The sequence below is a fragment of the Natator depressus genome, chromosome 5 (genome assembly GCF_965152275.1).
Source record: "Natator depressus isolate rNatDep1 chromosome 5, rNatDep2.hap1, whole genome shotgun sequence".
NCBI classification, from domain to species: Eukaryota; Metazoa; Chordata; order Testudines; family Cheloniidae; genus Natator; species Natator depressus.
Window position 1 is genome coordinate 130,768,989 of NC_134238.1, and position 14,672 is coordinate 130,783,660.

The window sequence follows — 14,672 nt, forward strand, 5'->3', positions numbered from 1 at the left end:
CCCTCCTCTGCCCCTAGCAACCCCCCCAGCAAGTCCCGCCCCCTGCAGCTCCCCGCCCCAGCAGCCCCCCCTCCCCCAGCAAGTCCCGCCCCCTGCAGCTCCCCGCCCCCTCCTCTGCCCCTAGCAGCCCCCCCAGCAAGTCCCGCCCCCTGCAGCTCCCCGCCCCCTCCTCTGCCCCTAGCAGCCCCCCCAGCAAGTCCCGCCCCCTGCAGCTCCCCGCCCCCTCCTCTGCCCCTAGCAGCCCCCCCAGCAAGTCCCGCCCCCTGCAGCTCCCCGCCCCCTCCTCTGCCCCAGCAGCCCCCCCTCCCCCAGCAAGTCCCGCCCCCCCCGGGCTGGTCCCACCAATTAACACTCAGCGCCCTCCCTTCTCCCGCCCCCCAGCTGTGGGGCGGCGCGCGAGCCGGGGCGGGCCCGGGCCGAGGAGGAGCCGCCGCTGCCGCCATGGAGCTGGGGCAGGTGCCGCTGCGCTTCTCCCGCCTGCCCATGTTCCCCTTCTTCGACGCGGCGCATTACCTGGCCTCCGTCATGGCGCTGAAGGAGCAGCGGGGTGAGCCCCCCCCCCCGTGCCGGGTCCCTGCCCCCCCCCCGGCGCCCCAACCGCCGCGTCCGGCCCCGCGGCGCCCTGCCCAGCCGGGAGCCCTGGGCGGCCCCCCCTCCCCGTCAGGCGGGGGCCCCCGGGGACCCCTCAACCCGCGGGGCGGGGGGTATATGGTAACCCCCCCCATCTGTCTGTCTCCAGTAGCGCCGGCCCCGGGCTTTGGGGGGCGGTGCGCGGGGCCCCCACCTCCCCTTCCGCCGCCCCGTCCAGCCTGCCCCTCCCCGCGCCCTTCCCTGGGCTGGGCGCTGCTCCCCGCCCCCCCGCCGGCCGCTCGGGGCCTCCCGGCCCCTGCCCTGCCCTCGCGCTGAGGCCCGGCGGCCCGGGGGGGGCGGCCTTGCAGGTCGGCCGCCGCCGGCGGGCCCCCGAGAGCGGCCTCGGCGCGGAGCGGTGAGACTCGTCCCTGTCCGTGTCGGCGCAGGCAGGCCGGTGAGAGCGCTGCTCCGTCTCTCGGAGCCGACCTGCTGCCGGGGAACCCCTGCGGTTCACGCCTGCCTGCCGTGTGTGTTTTGACATGTTACGTTGCCCATTTAAGTTTTCACTTTTTGAGTCACAGCATCTACTGTGGCTAAATAATTCAGACCCTTCCCCCCCCCCCCCAATGATTTGTCTTCGCCGTGAAAATTTAAATAGATAAAAATGGGGGGCAATGGTTAAACCCATAATGTTGCACAACTGCCAGTTCTCTCAGGTCTGTTCCTGAAGCTTTAGTTTTCTCATGTCTGTTCCAATACAATTTCAAGTGGCGTATGTCCTGTCTAACTTAGTGGCAAATTACGGGAAAACTTTCTGTAAAAAACTTTGAAATGAGTTCCCCTCAAGCAGGGAGACCCTAATGTTCTATATGGATTTGTAGGGATAAGTCTCTTGTTATTGACTTTATATTTGTGCACTTCAAGTCAGGTGATTGGGCTCTTGCTGCTATTCTTTTACATAAAATTATAGTGCTCATCCTTTTATCTAGGTGCCTTTTGACAGTTTTGAAATATACAACAATGAAGAACCCCTTCATTAATCAGCATATTCCCAACAAATAGCAATAAATCAGCAACAAAAGGCACATAGTTATGATCTCCTACTAATGCCATGCCTGCCCATTTTCTCAAGCTAGGGAAAATAAATGGACAAATAGTCCAGTAACTTGCTGGTTGAAAGCCTTGCTATTGGTGCTTGATTTTTTTTTTTCTGCATGGCTTTGGACAGAAGGGATGAGGTGGTTGAAGTTCCTTGGAAATTCAAAACTTAGCGTTTTTGAAGGATTGAACAAAGATGGGCCCAGAAACTCTCCAGAGTCAACATGACACTCGGGCATGTAGAAGCTAATTCGACTGTTATAAGAGTAAATCCTCCCCTGCTTTGGAAAGCTATGTTGTAGCATTTCCAACATTTTTCTTCTGCATACGACTTGGGGTAATATTTGGAAAGTCTGTGGTGGGGTGCAAGCTCTGTGGGGCTTGTTGTGCACTATGGATTTGGGGCTATTAACTAGCCTTCACCTCTCATAGAGTTGAGTCAAGTGTTGTATAGATTAATCCAGCCGTGAGACTGGAATAACTACTGTGGAGTGACTTCAAAGATTGGGAAAGTTCCTCTGCCCCAGAGTAACTTCCCTATATCTGGGTCTTTGGCAGTTCATGACTGTTTTATCAGACTTAGGCAGATTTAGGAAGACCATTGCATTGCTCTGTTTACTTCACATTTGGAAGGCTATTTGCTACCAGAAGGGCTAGACGCTTTATTTTTGTTTAAAAAGCTTATTCTGCAATAACTGATGAGTAAATTCACCAAGAGAAGTTTTACTGTTTGCCATTGGCAAGTGCATTTGCCAAGGCTTGCTTATTACTAACAATGTGTCCAACAATATTTGAAATTGATCTAGGTAAAATAAGTGGAAAAAATCTAAATAAGACTATAAATATATGCAGTGTCAGTTATTTGCATAATATCAAAGTGTGGTAGGCAGATGCATTAAAAATACCTAAACCACACATTTCTGTCTTCCACAGATACTAATCTATGCTGACTACTCTAATAGTAATGTTAATAGAAGCTTTCTTTTTTTCTAAACCTCTTGCTTCTCCTGCTAGATTGTAACATCTCTGTGTAAGCCAATTGTGGGTAGTAAATTCCCTACTGTAAAAGTGATTGTGATGTCACAAATATTGGCTTATGACATTAAAGGAACAAGCAGTTTAAGTGAGAAATCTCCTATGTATAGATAATGGAGAAGATGTTGCATTACTTTCAAGTTCCAAATTCCTCTGAACTTCGGAATTAGGTCCAAATTGGAGATGGACATTAGTGAAGAAAGGACCTACTTTTCTCCCCCTCTTATGGCACATCTTCAGTATGGCTTCAGTAAAATGTTGCATTTTAGAAAGTTTGCTTTAGTGGCAGCAGTTTCCTAGCTCTGGCTAGAGCTGGACAAATAATTCATAACTACTCATTTGACATATTTTTATCTTTCTGTTTTGACAGGCTTGAACAGAGCTTGATTTTAAAAAATAATTACTATTTAGAACTACTAGCCGAATTTCAGTGAATAAATCTTCATCTGTTACTCGTTTGCAAGCAGTTCATTGTGGCTAGTTGATATTGAAAGTTTAAGCTGTTGAGTAAATTGGGTACTTTGGTCTTAGGGTATATTTTTGTTCCCTGATTGTCATTTTTTGTCTGACTTGCTTTTCTTTTGCATGCCTCACTTTAGTATCTGTGCATCTCACAAACATAATGAAATACCCACATTTTACAGATGGATGATCTGATTCAGTGATTAAAGATTGGTGCAAGGTCACACAGGAAGTATGTGGAAGAGCCAGAAATAGAGCCCCAATCTCCTGTGTCCTCAGTCCACTACTTTAAATACAAGAAGATTTTAGAATCTTCCTATTTTAGAATCAGGTTTCTGGTAGGAACACTTATGTATACATATTCAAAATTTATTTTCCATTAATACATTCCAGTATTTGCTTAATTTTTTTGTTGCTTCTACACGTACTCCTATCAGCAAACTACAATGCTGTAAATGACCATAGAATCGGTTTGAGCACACATTGTATTCACTTAGAAATTTCAATTAAAATACATAAATTTGTGTTTGTAATATTTATCTTGGTTTAAGTATAGCTCATTTTCTAACTTCAGCATGGAATTAGTAATTTTTTGTGTGGGGAAAGGGGCATTGAGCGCCCCCCAAAAGAACTGAAACATAAATATTGGAGTTGCGAATGGGTCAAAATTATTCCAGCTGTAACTCAGTCAGTAGACTTGCAGTATATGTGGTGTCCCATCGTGTCACAGCATAGTCAGTCAACAGCCTGCATTTAGCATCCTATTTTATTACATTGAGGGTTTACTGCATTCTTTTTAGAAAATGACTTTACTTTTTTGAAATGCTTTCTTTGTTTTCGCAACTTAAACTTTGGACCATCTGTATTATATAGGACTCCAAATTTATTCTTTTTCTAAGTACTCTGTAGGGATAATTTGTGGAAACTGTACCTTTTATTAGTAATGGCATGGTTACCTGTTAAAGTATGAGCTTTTTTTAAGAGAAAAAATCTTTACTATACTTTTGATACACTTTGTGACATAAGAAACATTTTCTTTAAATTGTGAAGGGAAATTTAGTGTTCACGAGTGAGGTACTGGTGCCACTTGTTAGTCACGTTTAATGTAGAGTTTTTTTATTTGTAGGTTTCTCCACATAAGCTGATGTTTTTTCAGGAGAATTATAGAATCCTTGGCATAGGGTTTTGATAAGTGAATCTGATCCTTTTTTTTTAGTGCTAAGTTGTTATTGTTAGTAACTATATTCTTACTGATATGGAAACTAATCTTGAATAGTGTTTAAAAGTATTTTATTTTAAAAGGGTTTTTTATTTCACCCTTTAGGTGTATAACCAAGACAAGCATGGTGTGTGATATTAATCATTAATTTTGTAGGTTGGAGGAGGACAGTGAGGAAGAAATGACAGGGGAGAGCATTGAAAAGCAGGGCTTTGTCACACTTTTTTACAAGAATAGTTATTTAATGTCAAACATTTTTTTTAAAAAAAACAACAGAAAACTTGTATTCCGCATCAGCCTCTGCTTTTGAAACCTAAACTTCACCCCTAAACTACAGTATTTGCAGACTAGTTGGCTTTGCTCAAATCACATTCTGCATGATTTCATGATGCCTCATTAGCGTTAAAGAATGCTTCATGGGACAAACATAAATGACAGTTAATTTGTAAGTGAATGACCTACTTAAAATTGAATTTCTGTGTTTTTGAAGGTTTTATTCCACCGATAATGTTGTTAGCAATAGTAATGCTAAAGGACAGTTAGCATTGAAGCAACAAGCTTTCTAGCTATGTCAGCACTATAGCAAGAAAACAATGATTGAATTGCAAACCACCAGTGTTTAGAGCCCAGAGACTTCTAATGATGCCTAGCATAATCTTTGCTGGGCTACCTTTATAGTTTTGATTTGTTTGTGATACTTAAACTTTTTATTGCTTAGTGCAGAGATTCCCGAGCTTTGATCTCTTCTGGCTTTTGGGGAGCAGGCTGGTCATGTGATGATACAGTATTTAGTTTCCAGCTGCTTTGCTGTCATCAAAGATTGCTAAGAAGAGTTTAAGTATGAAAAAGCAGATGGAAACAGGGAAGAAGCAGTCAGTTTATCTACCCCTACTAGGGACTGCTGCTGTGGATGAGGAGGAGACTAGATAGGAGCCATGCTTAGGCCTGGTCTGCAATACACGGTTAGGTCGATGTAAGCTGCCTTGTGTTCTCTTAGCTGTACAAGTGTCTTTGCTTAAATTTGACTCCCGCCAGTGTAAGTGCCTCGCTACGCCAATTTAGTGACACCACCTATCTGAGTGGTGAAGAGTCATGGTTGATGTAATTAGGTTGCCGTAGTGTCCGTGTAGACACTACACTGCTTACATTGACTGTTACTAGCCTTCAGGAGCCATTCCACAATGCCCCACGCTGACAAGATAATCGATACAAGCGGTCCTGGTGAGGATGCGCAGTGTTGACACAAGGAGCCAAGTGTGAGTGCGCACAAGTGATTTAATAACTGCGGTGGCTGTTTTCTGATGTAAGTTAGGTTGACATAATTTGGTGGAACTGCCCAACCAGGCTCACAGCCACCGAGGGTACCAGGTCAACATGATGGAGCCGTACTGTGACAGGGAGAGGCTGGTACTGGCCGTGTGTGGCCAGTGGGAGAAGGGGAAGATCCCCTGGTGGGTCTCTTCCCTGAGACAGGAGCCAGCGCCTTGCTGGAATCAGTTCCCCTCTCTGACCAGCTAACCCCTGCCCAGCAGGCAGGGATCAGAGAGATGCTGCATTCCTACCAACAGCTGTTTTCCAACTGGCCTGGGCTCACTAAGAGCCGGAGCTGTCCACTGTTTGGAGATGGGAGCTGGCCCTCCCATCAGGTGTGCCCCCTTCAGAGTAACTGGGAACACAGCCCAGGCCCTGGCGGCAGAGGTCAGAGACATGCTGGCTTTAGGGATGATGCAGCCATCCACTAGCCTTGGGGGGCCTCTCCTGTGGTTCTGGACCTCAGGCCACAAAGAATCCGATCAACCCATTTTTCCTATTGGAAGCTCAATGCCATCACCATGTCTGGTGCCTGCCCATGCCTAGGTCTGATGAGATCCTAGACAAGTTGTGGGGGACTCGGTACCCCATGACCAGGGATCTCACCCAAGGCTACTGGCAGGTGCCTTTGGATCCAGATGCCAGGTTGAAACCTGATTTTGTCACCCCTTTGGGGCTGAACAAGTCCCTGGTCCTACCTTTTGGGCTCAAGGAGGTGTCGGTCACCTACCAGCGCCAGGTGGATCAGTTACTGAGGAGGATGGAGAATTTTACCATAGTGTACGTTGATGATATTTGTGCCATTAGCCAGACCTGGGAGGACCAGGTGTCCCAGGTGAAGAGGGGATTGAGTCACCTCCAGGATGCAGGGCTGACTGTAAAAGCTGGGACGTGCAAGGTGGGGATGGCAGAAGTGTTGTATCTGGGCCACAAGGTGGGGAGTGGCTGCCTAAAGTCAGAGCCGGCCAAGGTGGGGGCGATCAGAGACTGACCTACTCCCCAGACTAAGAAACAGGCCCAGGCCTTTATTGGGAAGGTGAGGCACTACTGGAGGTTTGTGCCCCACTTTAGCTCTGTGTCAGCTCCCATCACTGAGCTATGCAAAAGGCTAAGCCAGACAAGCTGGTCTGGACTGGGCAGTGCCAGAGGGCTCTGTGCACGCTGAAGGAGGATCTGGTCAAGGGCCTGGTGCTGGGAAACCCAGACTTTGACAAGTCATTTATGGTGTTCACCGATGCCCCAGACACAGGGCTGGGCGCGGTGCCGAGGCAGGCAAATGCAAAGGGGGAGAAACACCTCGTCATGTACCTGAGCAGGAAGCTGCTGCCCTGGGAGTAGGGCTATGCAGCCATAGAGAAGGAATGCCTTATCATGGAGTGGGCTCTTAAAAGGCTGCAGCTGGATCTATTTGGGTGGCTCTTCACGGTATATCTGGACCACTTGTCCTGCTGTGGCTCCACCAAATAAGGGGCCAATGCCAAGCTCCTGAGGTGGAGTCTGTCCTTCCAGGATTATGAGATGGAGGTGGCCCACATTAAGGGGAGTGCAAATGTTATAGCTGATGCTTTGTCCCAGAGAGGGAGGCCTGAACTTCCCCAGGTCACTGGCTAAACTGTCCCTGCTCAGATCGGTCTCGAAGGGGGGAGAGATGTGAGGTAGTGGGGATTTTCCCTTGTTATATTGTATGTAAGCCTATGTGAGTCTTACTGTTTTGTATGAATGCTGTTTGTGCCTCAGTTTCCCTATGTATTGCACCAGTATCTAGGTAGTGGGAATAAGGGTGTGTGACTTCAGCAGGGGCTGCCCCAGCTGTGTGAACGGATGCTATGGCCGTCCCGTCGTGACCTGAGACCCAGGAGGGGGGTGTGACCAAGTGACTCTTGGCCCGGGAAGCAAGACACAGGCTGGAGGAGGACCAACGGGCAGAGCAGGGGCCAGGCAGCTGGAAGAGAGTCAGTCTTGGCTGGCTTGGGGTGCAGGGGGAGGGCCAGAGCCCTGGCTCTGGGCTCCCCTTCCCCCAAGATGGACTAGGCTGAAAGCACAGAATTCAGTGGCTAACAAGTTCTGTCCTATGCTGTGTTCCTGTCGACTAATAAACCTTCTCTTTTACCGGCTGGCTGAGAGTCACGTCTGACTGTGGAGTTGTGGTGCTGGGCCCTCTGGCTTCCCCAGGAGCCCCACCTGGGTGGACTCGCTGTGGGAAGTGCACAGTGTGGAAGGGATGCTGAATGCTCCGAGGTCAGACCCAGAAAGGTCGAAACTGTGTAAGCTGCTTGCCCTGGTGATAGAATGCTCAGAGAGAGGAGGCATGCTCCCCCAGAGTCCTGACTGGCTTCCTACGGAGCAGTTCCAGAGCATCGCCCTGATGACTCTGTGACATGCATGCACACAAGTGATTTAATAACTGCGTTGGCTGTATGCTGACGTAAGTTAGGTTGACATAATTTTTGTCGACATGGCCCTAGTCTGTTTCTATACTAAGGAACCTAAATATTAGTGGATTTTTTTTTGACACTATTGGTGAGAGCCCTAATGTAGATATGATTCCAGCAGCATCTGGAGTCTTAAGCACTGTGTTGTTAATTAATACAGCATCTAAGCAGTTCTTAATTAACACATGATAAAAATACAAGAAACTGCTGAAGATTTGGTTGCATTAGGATTGTATTGGTGTTACTACCGGGAAGCTTTTGCTGAAGATTCCTAGTGTGGACATCGCCTTTAGGACTGGAACGCACCGTCACCAGTGTGGAGAAATTATGTCATGGGGCTTGTCTACACTCGCAACCTTAAAGTGCTGCCATAGCAGCGCTTTAATGTGGCTTGTATAGTCACGGCACAGCGCTGGGGGAGAGCTCTGCCAGTGCTCTAAAAAAACCACCTCCACGGGGGGCGTAGCTACCAGCATGACTACCAGCTTTGGTGCACTGTCTATACTGGCACATTACAGCGCTGAAACTTGTTTTTTCACACCCATGAGCGAGAAAGTTGCAGCGCTGTAAAGTGCCAGTGTACACAAGCCCATGGAGAATGCAGCCAGTTGTCAGGGAAGCATATGGAGGGGGTTAGGAAAGAGGAACAAAAGAGGGAGTGTGATTAACTTCTTAAAAAACAACAAAACCCCCAAACACACACACACTTACTGCATTAAATAGCTAGAAATACCCTCAAATGTTTTTTGCCCTCCTGTTGCTATTAGAAAGCCTGCCGAACAGAAAACTGAGAATATAGGAGAGACAGTGAATTAGATTACTTGGAAAATGCTGTCAGAAATGCACAAAGTAAACTAGAAAAAATAAAAATGTTTCTCTAAGCTTTCAGTTATAATCTTATTTATTTACAGTAACAAATAGCACGTACAGTTTTTTGTCAGAAATGTGATTTATTTTGGTGACGCCCCCACTGCACCTCAAAACCGATTGCTGCTGCCTACTTCAGGCAGTCTTACTGTATAGGGTTGTTCTGTTGAGCTTTTATTCATTACTTCTATCACTGTGTCTAGGTGCAGGTACAAAATATAAAAAGCAAAGATTATTAAAATCTAAGACACTGTATCAGCTGGAAAACTTTCCCTTCCAGCCCAGGAATGAGGAAAGGAGCCTCAGCTACTAAACTCTGATCTGTTTGACAGCTTAGTGGGTCATCTCTTAGATCTTTTATACATCTACTATAATGCATCTTCTATCTATATTTGAGTTTACACCAGGCCTAGACAGTACTGTTGAACACCTGGTCCAGTGTCTGAGGGAGATTGCCAGCTCTTATCCATGCCCCTATATGGCTAAAACTGACGTGATGGTAGGTTGAAGAGAGCTATTGGAAGATATGCCAAGGATTATTGCTACACCTATGTTTTGAGAGGATGTGCCTGCCACTTGTGAAATGGTGTTACTGCATCCCCAGTACTGTTAGATGATCATATGGCAGCAGTGTCCAAGAATGCTTCTTTACTGTCTGCACCTGGCTGGAAAACTCAGGTTTTTTGGATGGGGACCCTGTTATCGTGATACATACTTTTGTCACTCCAAGACTGGTAAGTACAATACATTCTGCATGGGGCTGTAACTTTAATCAGTCCAGAAACTAAGACTAGTGCAGAATGCAGCAGTCTGCCTATTAAATGGTACTTCCCAGTTGCAGCACATGATACCTGTACTCAGTGATTTACATGGGCTACCTTTTGGTTTCCTGATTGAATTTTAAATGTTGTGTTTGAACTATAAAGCCCTCAATAGCTGCTTGAGATACTGCCTCTCTCCTTGTGCCATATTGCCACAGTTGTGATTAGTAGGGGTGTGCTAGGTGGATTCTCCTTAATTTAAGAGGTGGAGCATGGTTAAAAGAAATGGTAGTGTATTCTCTGTGAGGGTCCCTCAGCTCTGTAATAGATTCCTTTCCTGAATCTTAAATAGCCATTTGTTCTGATGTGAAGGGCATGCTGCAAGGTTAATCTATTTGTACCTTTTAATGCAGGGGGAGGGAAATAGTTTTGTTGGAGGTTTAGTCCTGTTGGCTGGCAGAGGGGTAAGCTGCTGTTTAATTTATTTCTGGTTTTGTAATGTATTTGGGGAGAGGGGGGCAGGGCAAGAGCTCTGGATCGGTGCCCCTTTTATTATCATAGAAATCCAAATAAATATTTAAACCTAAACTACCCCATATTCTGCATGTCTTCCCCTCCTGTATGTGAATCCTCATTTTATTATGTGGGATCTGTATCTAATGACCCTTTTATACACTTCACATGTGTCATTAAGTGAACCTGATTGTTCACCTAGATCATTATCTCCTTTGTTAACCTTTTCAATTACAATTAAACTTAATTAACTGCAACTTTAATGCCCAAAGCAGTGATAATAGTATTCAAGCTGAACAGATATCCTCTGATTTTGAACATTAATAATTATTGCAGTGTTGTAAAACAAATCATGCAATACATATTAAATCTTTACAGTCTGTATTTTGTGTTTAAATTTGAAACTCCAAGATACTGGTTGGTGTCAGTTTTGTAAACTTGGCTTTTGTGCTGGAGTTCAGATATAAAAACTGACTTTACCGGATATTTGCTTGTATCTATGATTAGAAATACCGCCTTTTGTGAATATTCCAATTAAGTGAATATAGTAAGGGCTGTGTGTTGCCTTTGATCCACTTGTGCATTTTTTGATATCCATAGGGGTCTTCTCGTCGTTCAAGGATAGTTTAAAAAGGATCATTAGAGGGCATCTTTATCTTCTGAATTTCAGTTGCTTGTAATAACCTGTGGGCTGGAAATGTACTTTTTCTCTTAGTATAACTCTTCTCTCTCCCTTTGGCAACCATTCCTTTTCCTATTCTTAGAGCAGAGATTAAATTTAATATTGCTTGCTTTCTTATTTGTACATCTCTAGGGACACTTTCACTTTACCAAATGACAGGTTTCAGAGTAGCAGCCATGTTAGTCTGTATCCGCAAAAAGAACAGGAGTACTTGTGGCACAAATTTATTAGAGCATAAGCTTTCGTGAGCTACAGCTCACTTCATTGGATGCATAGAATGGAACGTATAGTAAGAAGAGTTGGTGTATATACATTTTTTTTCTCCTGCTGGTAGCTCATCTTAATTAATTAGCCTCTTACAGTTTGTATGGCAACTTCCACCTTCTGTGTGTGTGTGTGTGTGTGTATGTCTCTCTTCTTACTATATGTTCCATTCTATACATCCGATGAAGTGGGCTGTAGCCCATGAAAGCTTATGCGCAAATAAATTTGTAAGTCTCTAAGGTGCCACAAGTACTCCTGTTCACTTTACCAAATGTAGTTTAGGGCTTACAAGAGGAGGAAGGGGAAAAACAAAACTTGATTTTAATTCAAAAATATTTAGAAGCTGCAATGGAAATTGTAGACTGACTTAAAAAGGTAAAATGTGGAAGGAAGTTGTGGAAATTGGGATAGGTTGGACCCCCTTTCTGGGATGACAGCTGATGTACTGGAGTTTCACTGAGCCCCTCCTAATCCACCAGCCTGGATTCCCTCTGTCTGTTGTGTTGAATTAGGCTCTCCGGCCTCTTGCAGCATGCACACACAGTTAGGGCCGCACACACAGCTGCAGACATAGACTGAAGTGAGCTCTGTGAGAGGATTCACCAAGCACTCACATGCACACCCCCTTTGGGGAATAAACCCAAAATAAAACGGTCTTGCGCTGTATAGAAAGATCTGCACAGGGCAAGCTCATAAAAATTCCCCCTCTCCCTCAATGTGAAGAGAGAGATGAAAATTGCACAAACTGGGTTCAATAAACAAAACAAATTTATTAACTATAAAAGGCAGATTTTAAGTGATTATAAGGGATAACGAACAGAACAAAGCAGATTACTGAGCAAGTATAAGAAAACATGCATACTAAGCGTAAGATCTTAGAGACTGGTTTCAAGAAGTCATTTTTCACCCTAAATGTTATTTTAGGCAAGTTGCAGAGTTTCTGTAGCTTGGAGTTCCAGTTATTTCTTCTTACAGACTGGACCCCTTTCTCAATCTGTACTCACCCCTGCCTTTCCCCTCAGGTTAGTTCCTTTGTCCCTTCATCCCTTCAGGTACTTTCAGCAGTCCTTCTTGGGTAGGCAATGGAGGAGAGTCTAGATTAACCCCCTTGCCAGCCTTAAAAAGGATTTACCTAAGGTGGGAAACTTTTGTTTAATCCCCATCCCTCTACAGAGGAAAAGCACTAGCGGTGTTCAAGGTGGTATTTTGGATCAGGTGATCTTATCACCTGACCTTGCAGTGTCAAAGCAACTATGAAACCAGGTTTATCTGCAGTGTCCACAGGAAGGAACTCCAGGCAGATGGGAGATCCACATCTTCAAAGACTCATTGTCTTTTTCTAATGGCCCAGTAAGTCTGATTGCTTACTGTCTGGTGGGCGTTTCCCCAAGTACACACAGTTGTAATTGTTATATAGTCAATATTCCTAACTTTAAATACAGAAATGATACATGCATACAAATTGGATATTCATAGTAAATCATAACCTTTCCAATGATATCTTGCATAAAGTATATCTTAGTTATGCCATATTCATATCATAGCCATATTTCTGTGAAGAATATGGGGTGTAACGTTAGTCATCTCATCTGTCCAGTTCAGCAAAGCAATGTTTTGAATAGTAACTTGAAAGTACCTTTGAATCCTGACCATCTGAGACTTGCTGAGAGTGAGATTAGTCTCCTCCCCATCCCAAAAATATACTCTCTTCTTCCTCTCTCCCTCCCATCCCCCAGTGGTCAGATACACATTTAAGTTGGATCACCCTCTGAAAAATGTCAGAACACAGTGTTAGTCTCCCATATCCCTGCAGACAAATTATGTACATATAGTTGCATGGAAAGCAATTTTAAAACTTTCTCCATGAATGCTCATGCATCTCTATAGGGAAGATTTCAGGATCTGAAGGTGGGATTAAATTTTTGCCTCCCTTCTCTACAAACTAGGAAAGGGGGGGAGAATACTTTAGTGTGTAATAGGGTGCAGTAGTCCCAACATTTCAGTCTGAGAGAGTGCAGTGCATGAATGCCCTTAACTTGATTACAAAAATGGGACAGGATGGGAGTGATTGTTTTTGTCATTTTAGGGCTAATGTGTCTAAACCAAGGTGTGAGCTAGCAATGCTTCAAAGTAGAATTGATAAAAATCCATAAGTCTTTCTAGCAATCAAAAAGTTATTTTATCACATCCATAGACATGCAGGGTGCTTATCTCCATATATTTGTTGATCCTTTTAATCAAAGATGCTTTCATCATTTTCCCTGTTAGTTACATACTTGCAATATCAAGAATTTCCATTAAGCCCAGTATCCATATCTTGAGTATTTCTCAAACTACTGTCCTTAGGCTGGCTGCCATTATGATACAGAATATAGCTGTCAGAACTGGATTATTGACCTGGGAACCATCTCACACTCAGGAGTTGTAGTAATCAGAGTAATTTGTTTCATAATCTGGGACTAATAATCAAGAGTTTAACACTGTCTACTGATATACATTTAAGCCTATTTTTAAATACAAAACTAGGCAAAGCCATTATAGAGCAAAAGTACAATAATAAGAGTAAATCCAATGTCCATAAATGAATGGAGCTAGGCTGTTATCAGTGATGACAGAACAAGAAGCAATGGTCTCAAGTTGCGGTGGGGGAAGTCTAGGTTGGATAGTAGGAAATGCTATTTCACTAGGAGGGTGGTGAAGTATTGGAATGGGTTACCTAGGGAGGTGGTGGAATCTCCATCCTTAGAGGTTTTCAAGGCCTGGCTTGACAGAGCCGTGGCTGGGATGATTTAGTGGGTGTTGCCCCTGCTTTGAGCAGGGGATTGGACTAGATGACCTCCTGAGGTCTCTTCCAACCCTAATAGTCTATGATTCTATCAGCTGAATCTCTTGTTATGATGTGTAGACCTGCTGTGGGTATGAGTTCATACCAAATGAGCTCTATTTTTAAGGAGAAACAAATGAATTTATGGTCTGGGCAATATCAGTGTTTAAAGCAAGTATTCCAAAACTGACCACAGATTTACGTGGTGGATGTTTTCTAGGCGCAGGATGTAGGGCAAGTATAGCCGTCTTCAGAAAAAAGAATGAGGAGTACTTGTGGCACCTTAGAGACTAATACATTTATTTGGGCATAAGCTTTCTTGGGCTAAAACCCACTTCATTAGATGCATGCAGTGGAAAATACAGTAGGAAGATGTATATGTACAGAGAACATGAAAAAATGGTTATTGCCATACCAACTCTAACGAGACTAATCAATTAAAGTGGGCTATTATCAGCAGGAGGAAAAAAAAATGTTTGTACTGATAATCAGGATGGCCCATTTCAAACAGTTGACAAGAAGGTGTGAGTAGCAGTCGGGGGAAAAATTAGCATGGGGAAATAGTTTTTAATTTGTCTAATGACTCATCCACTCACAGTCTTTATTCAAGCCTAATTTAGTGGTGTCCAGTTTG

The 14,672-nt window shown here is 44.6% G+C and overlaps 1 protein-coding gene across 1 annotated transcript in view; it reads left to right on the forward strand.

Annotated features, from left to right (window-relative positions):
• Nucleotides 1-399: 399 nt before the first annotated feature.
• The window catches only part of TMEM38B (transmembrane protein 38B), a 52,714-nt gene continuing 38,441 nt past the window's right edge, over nucleotides 400-14,672 (forward strand). Inside the window, exon 1 of the mRNA XM_074953672.1 lies at nucleotides 400-547. Within this exon, the coding sequence (XP_074809773.1) occupies nucleotides 442-547 (106 nt within the window). The 5' untranslated portion in view covers nucleotides 400-441. The remainder of the gene's footprint in view (nucleotides 548-14,672) is intronic.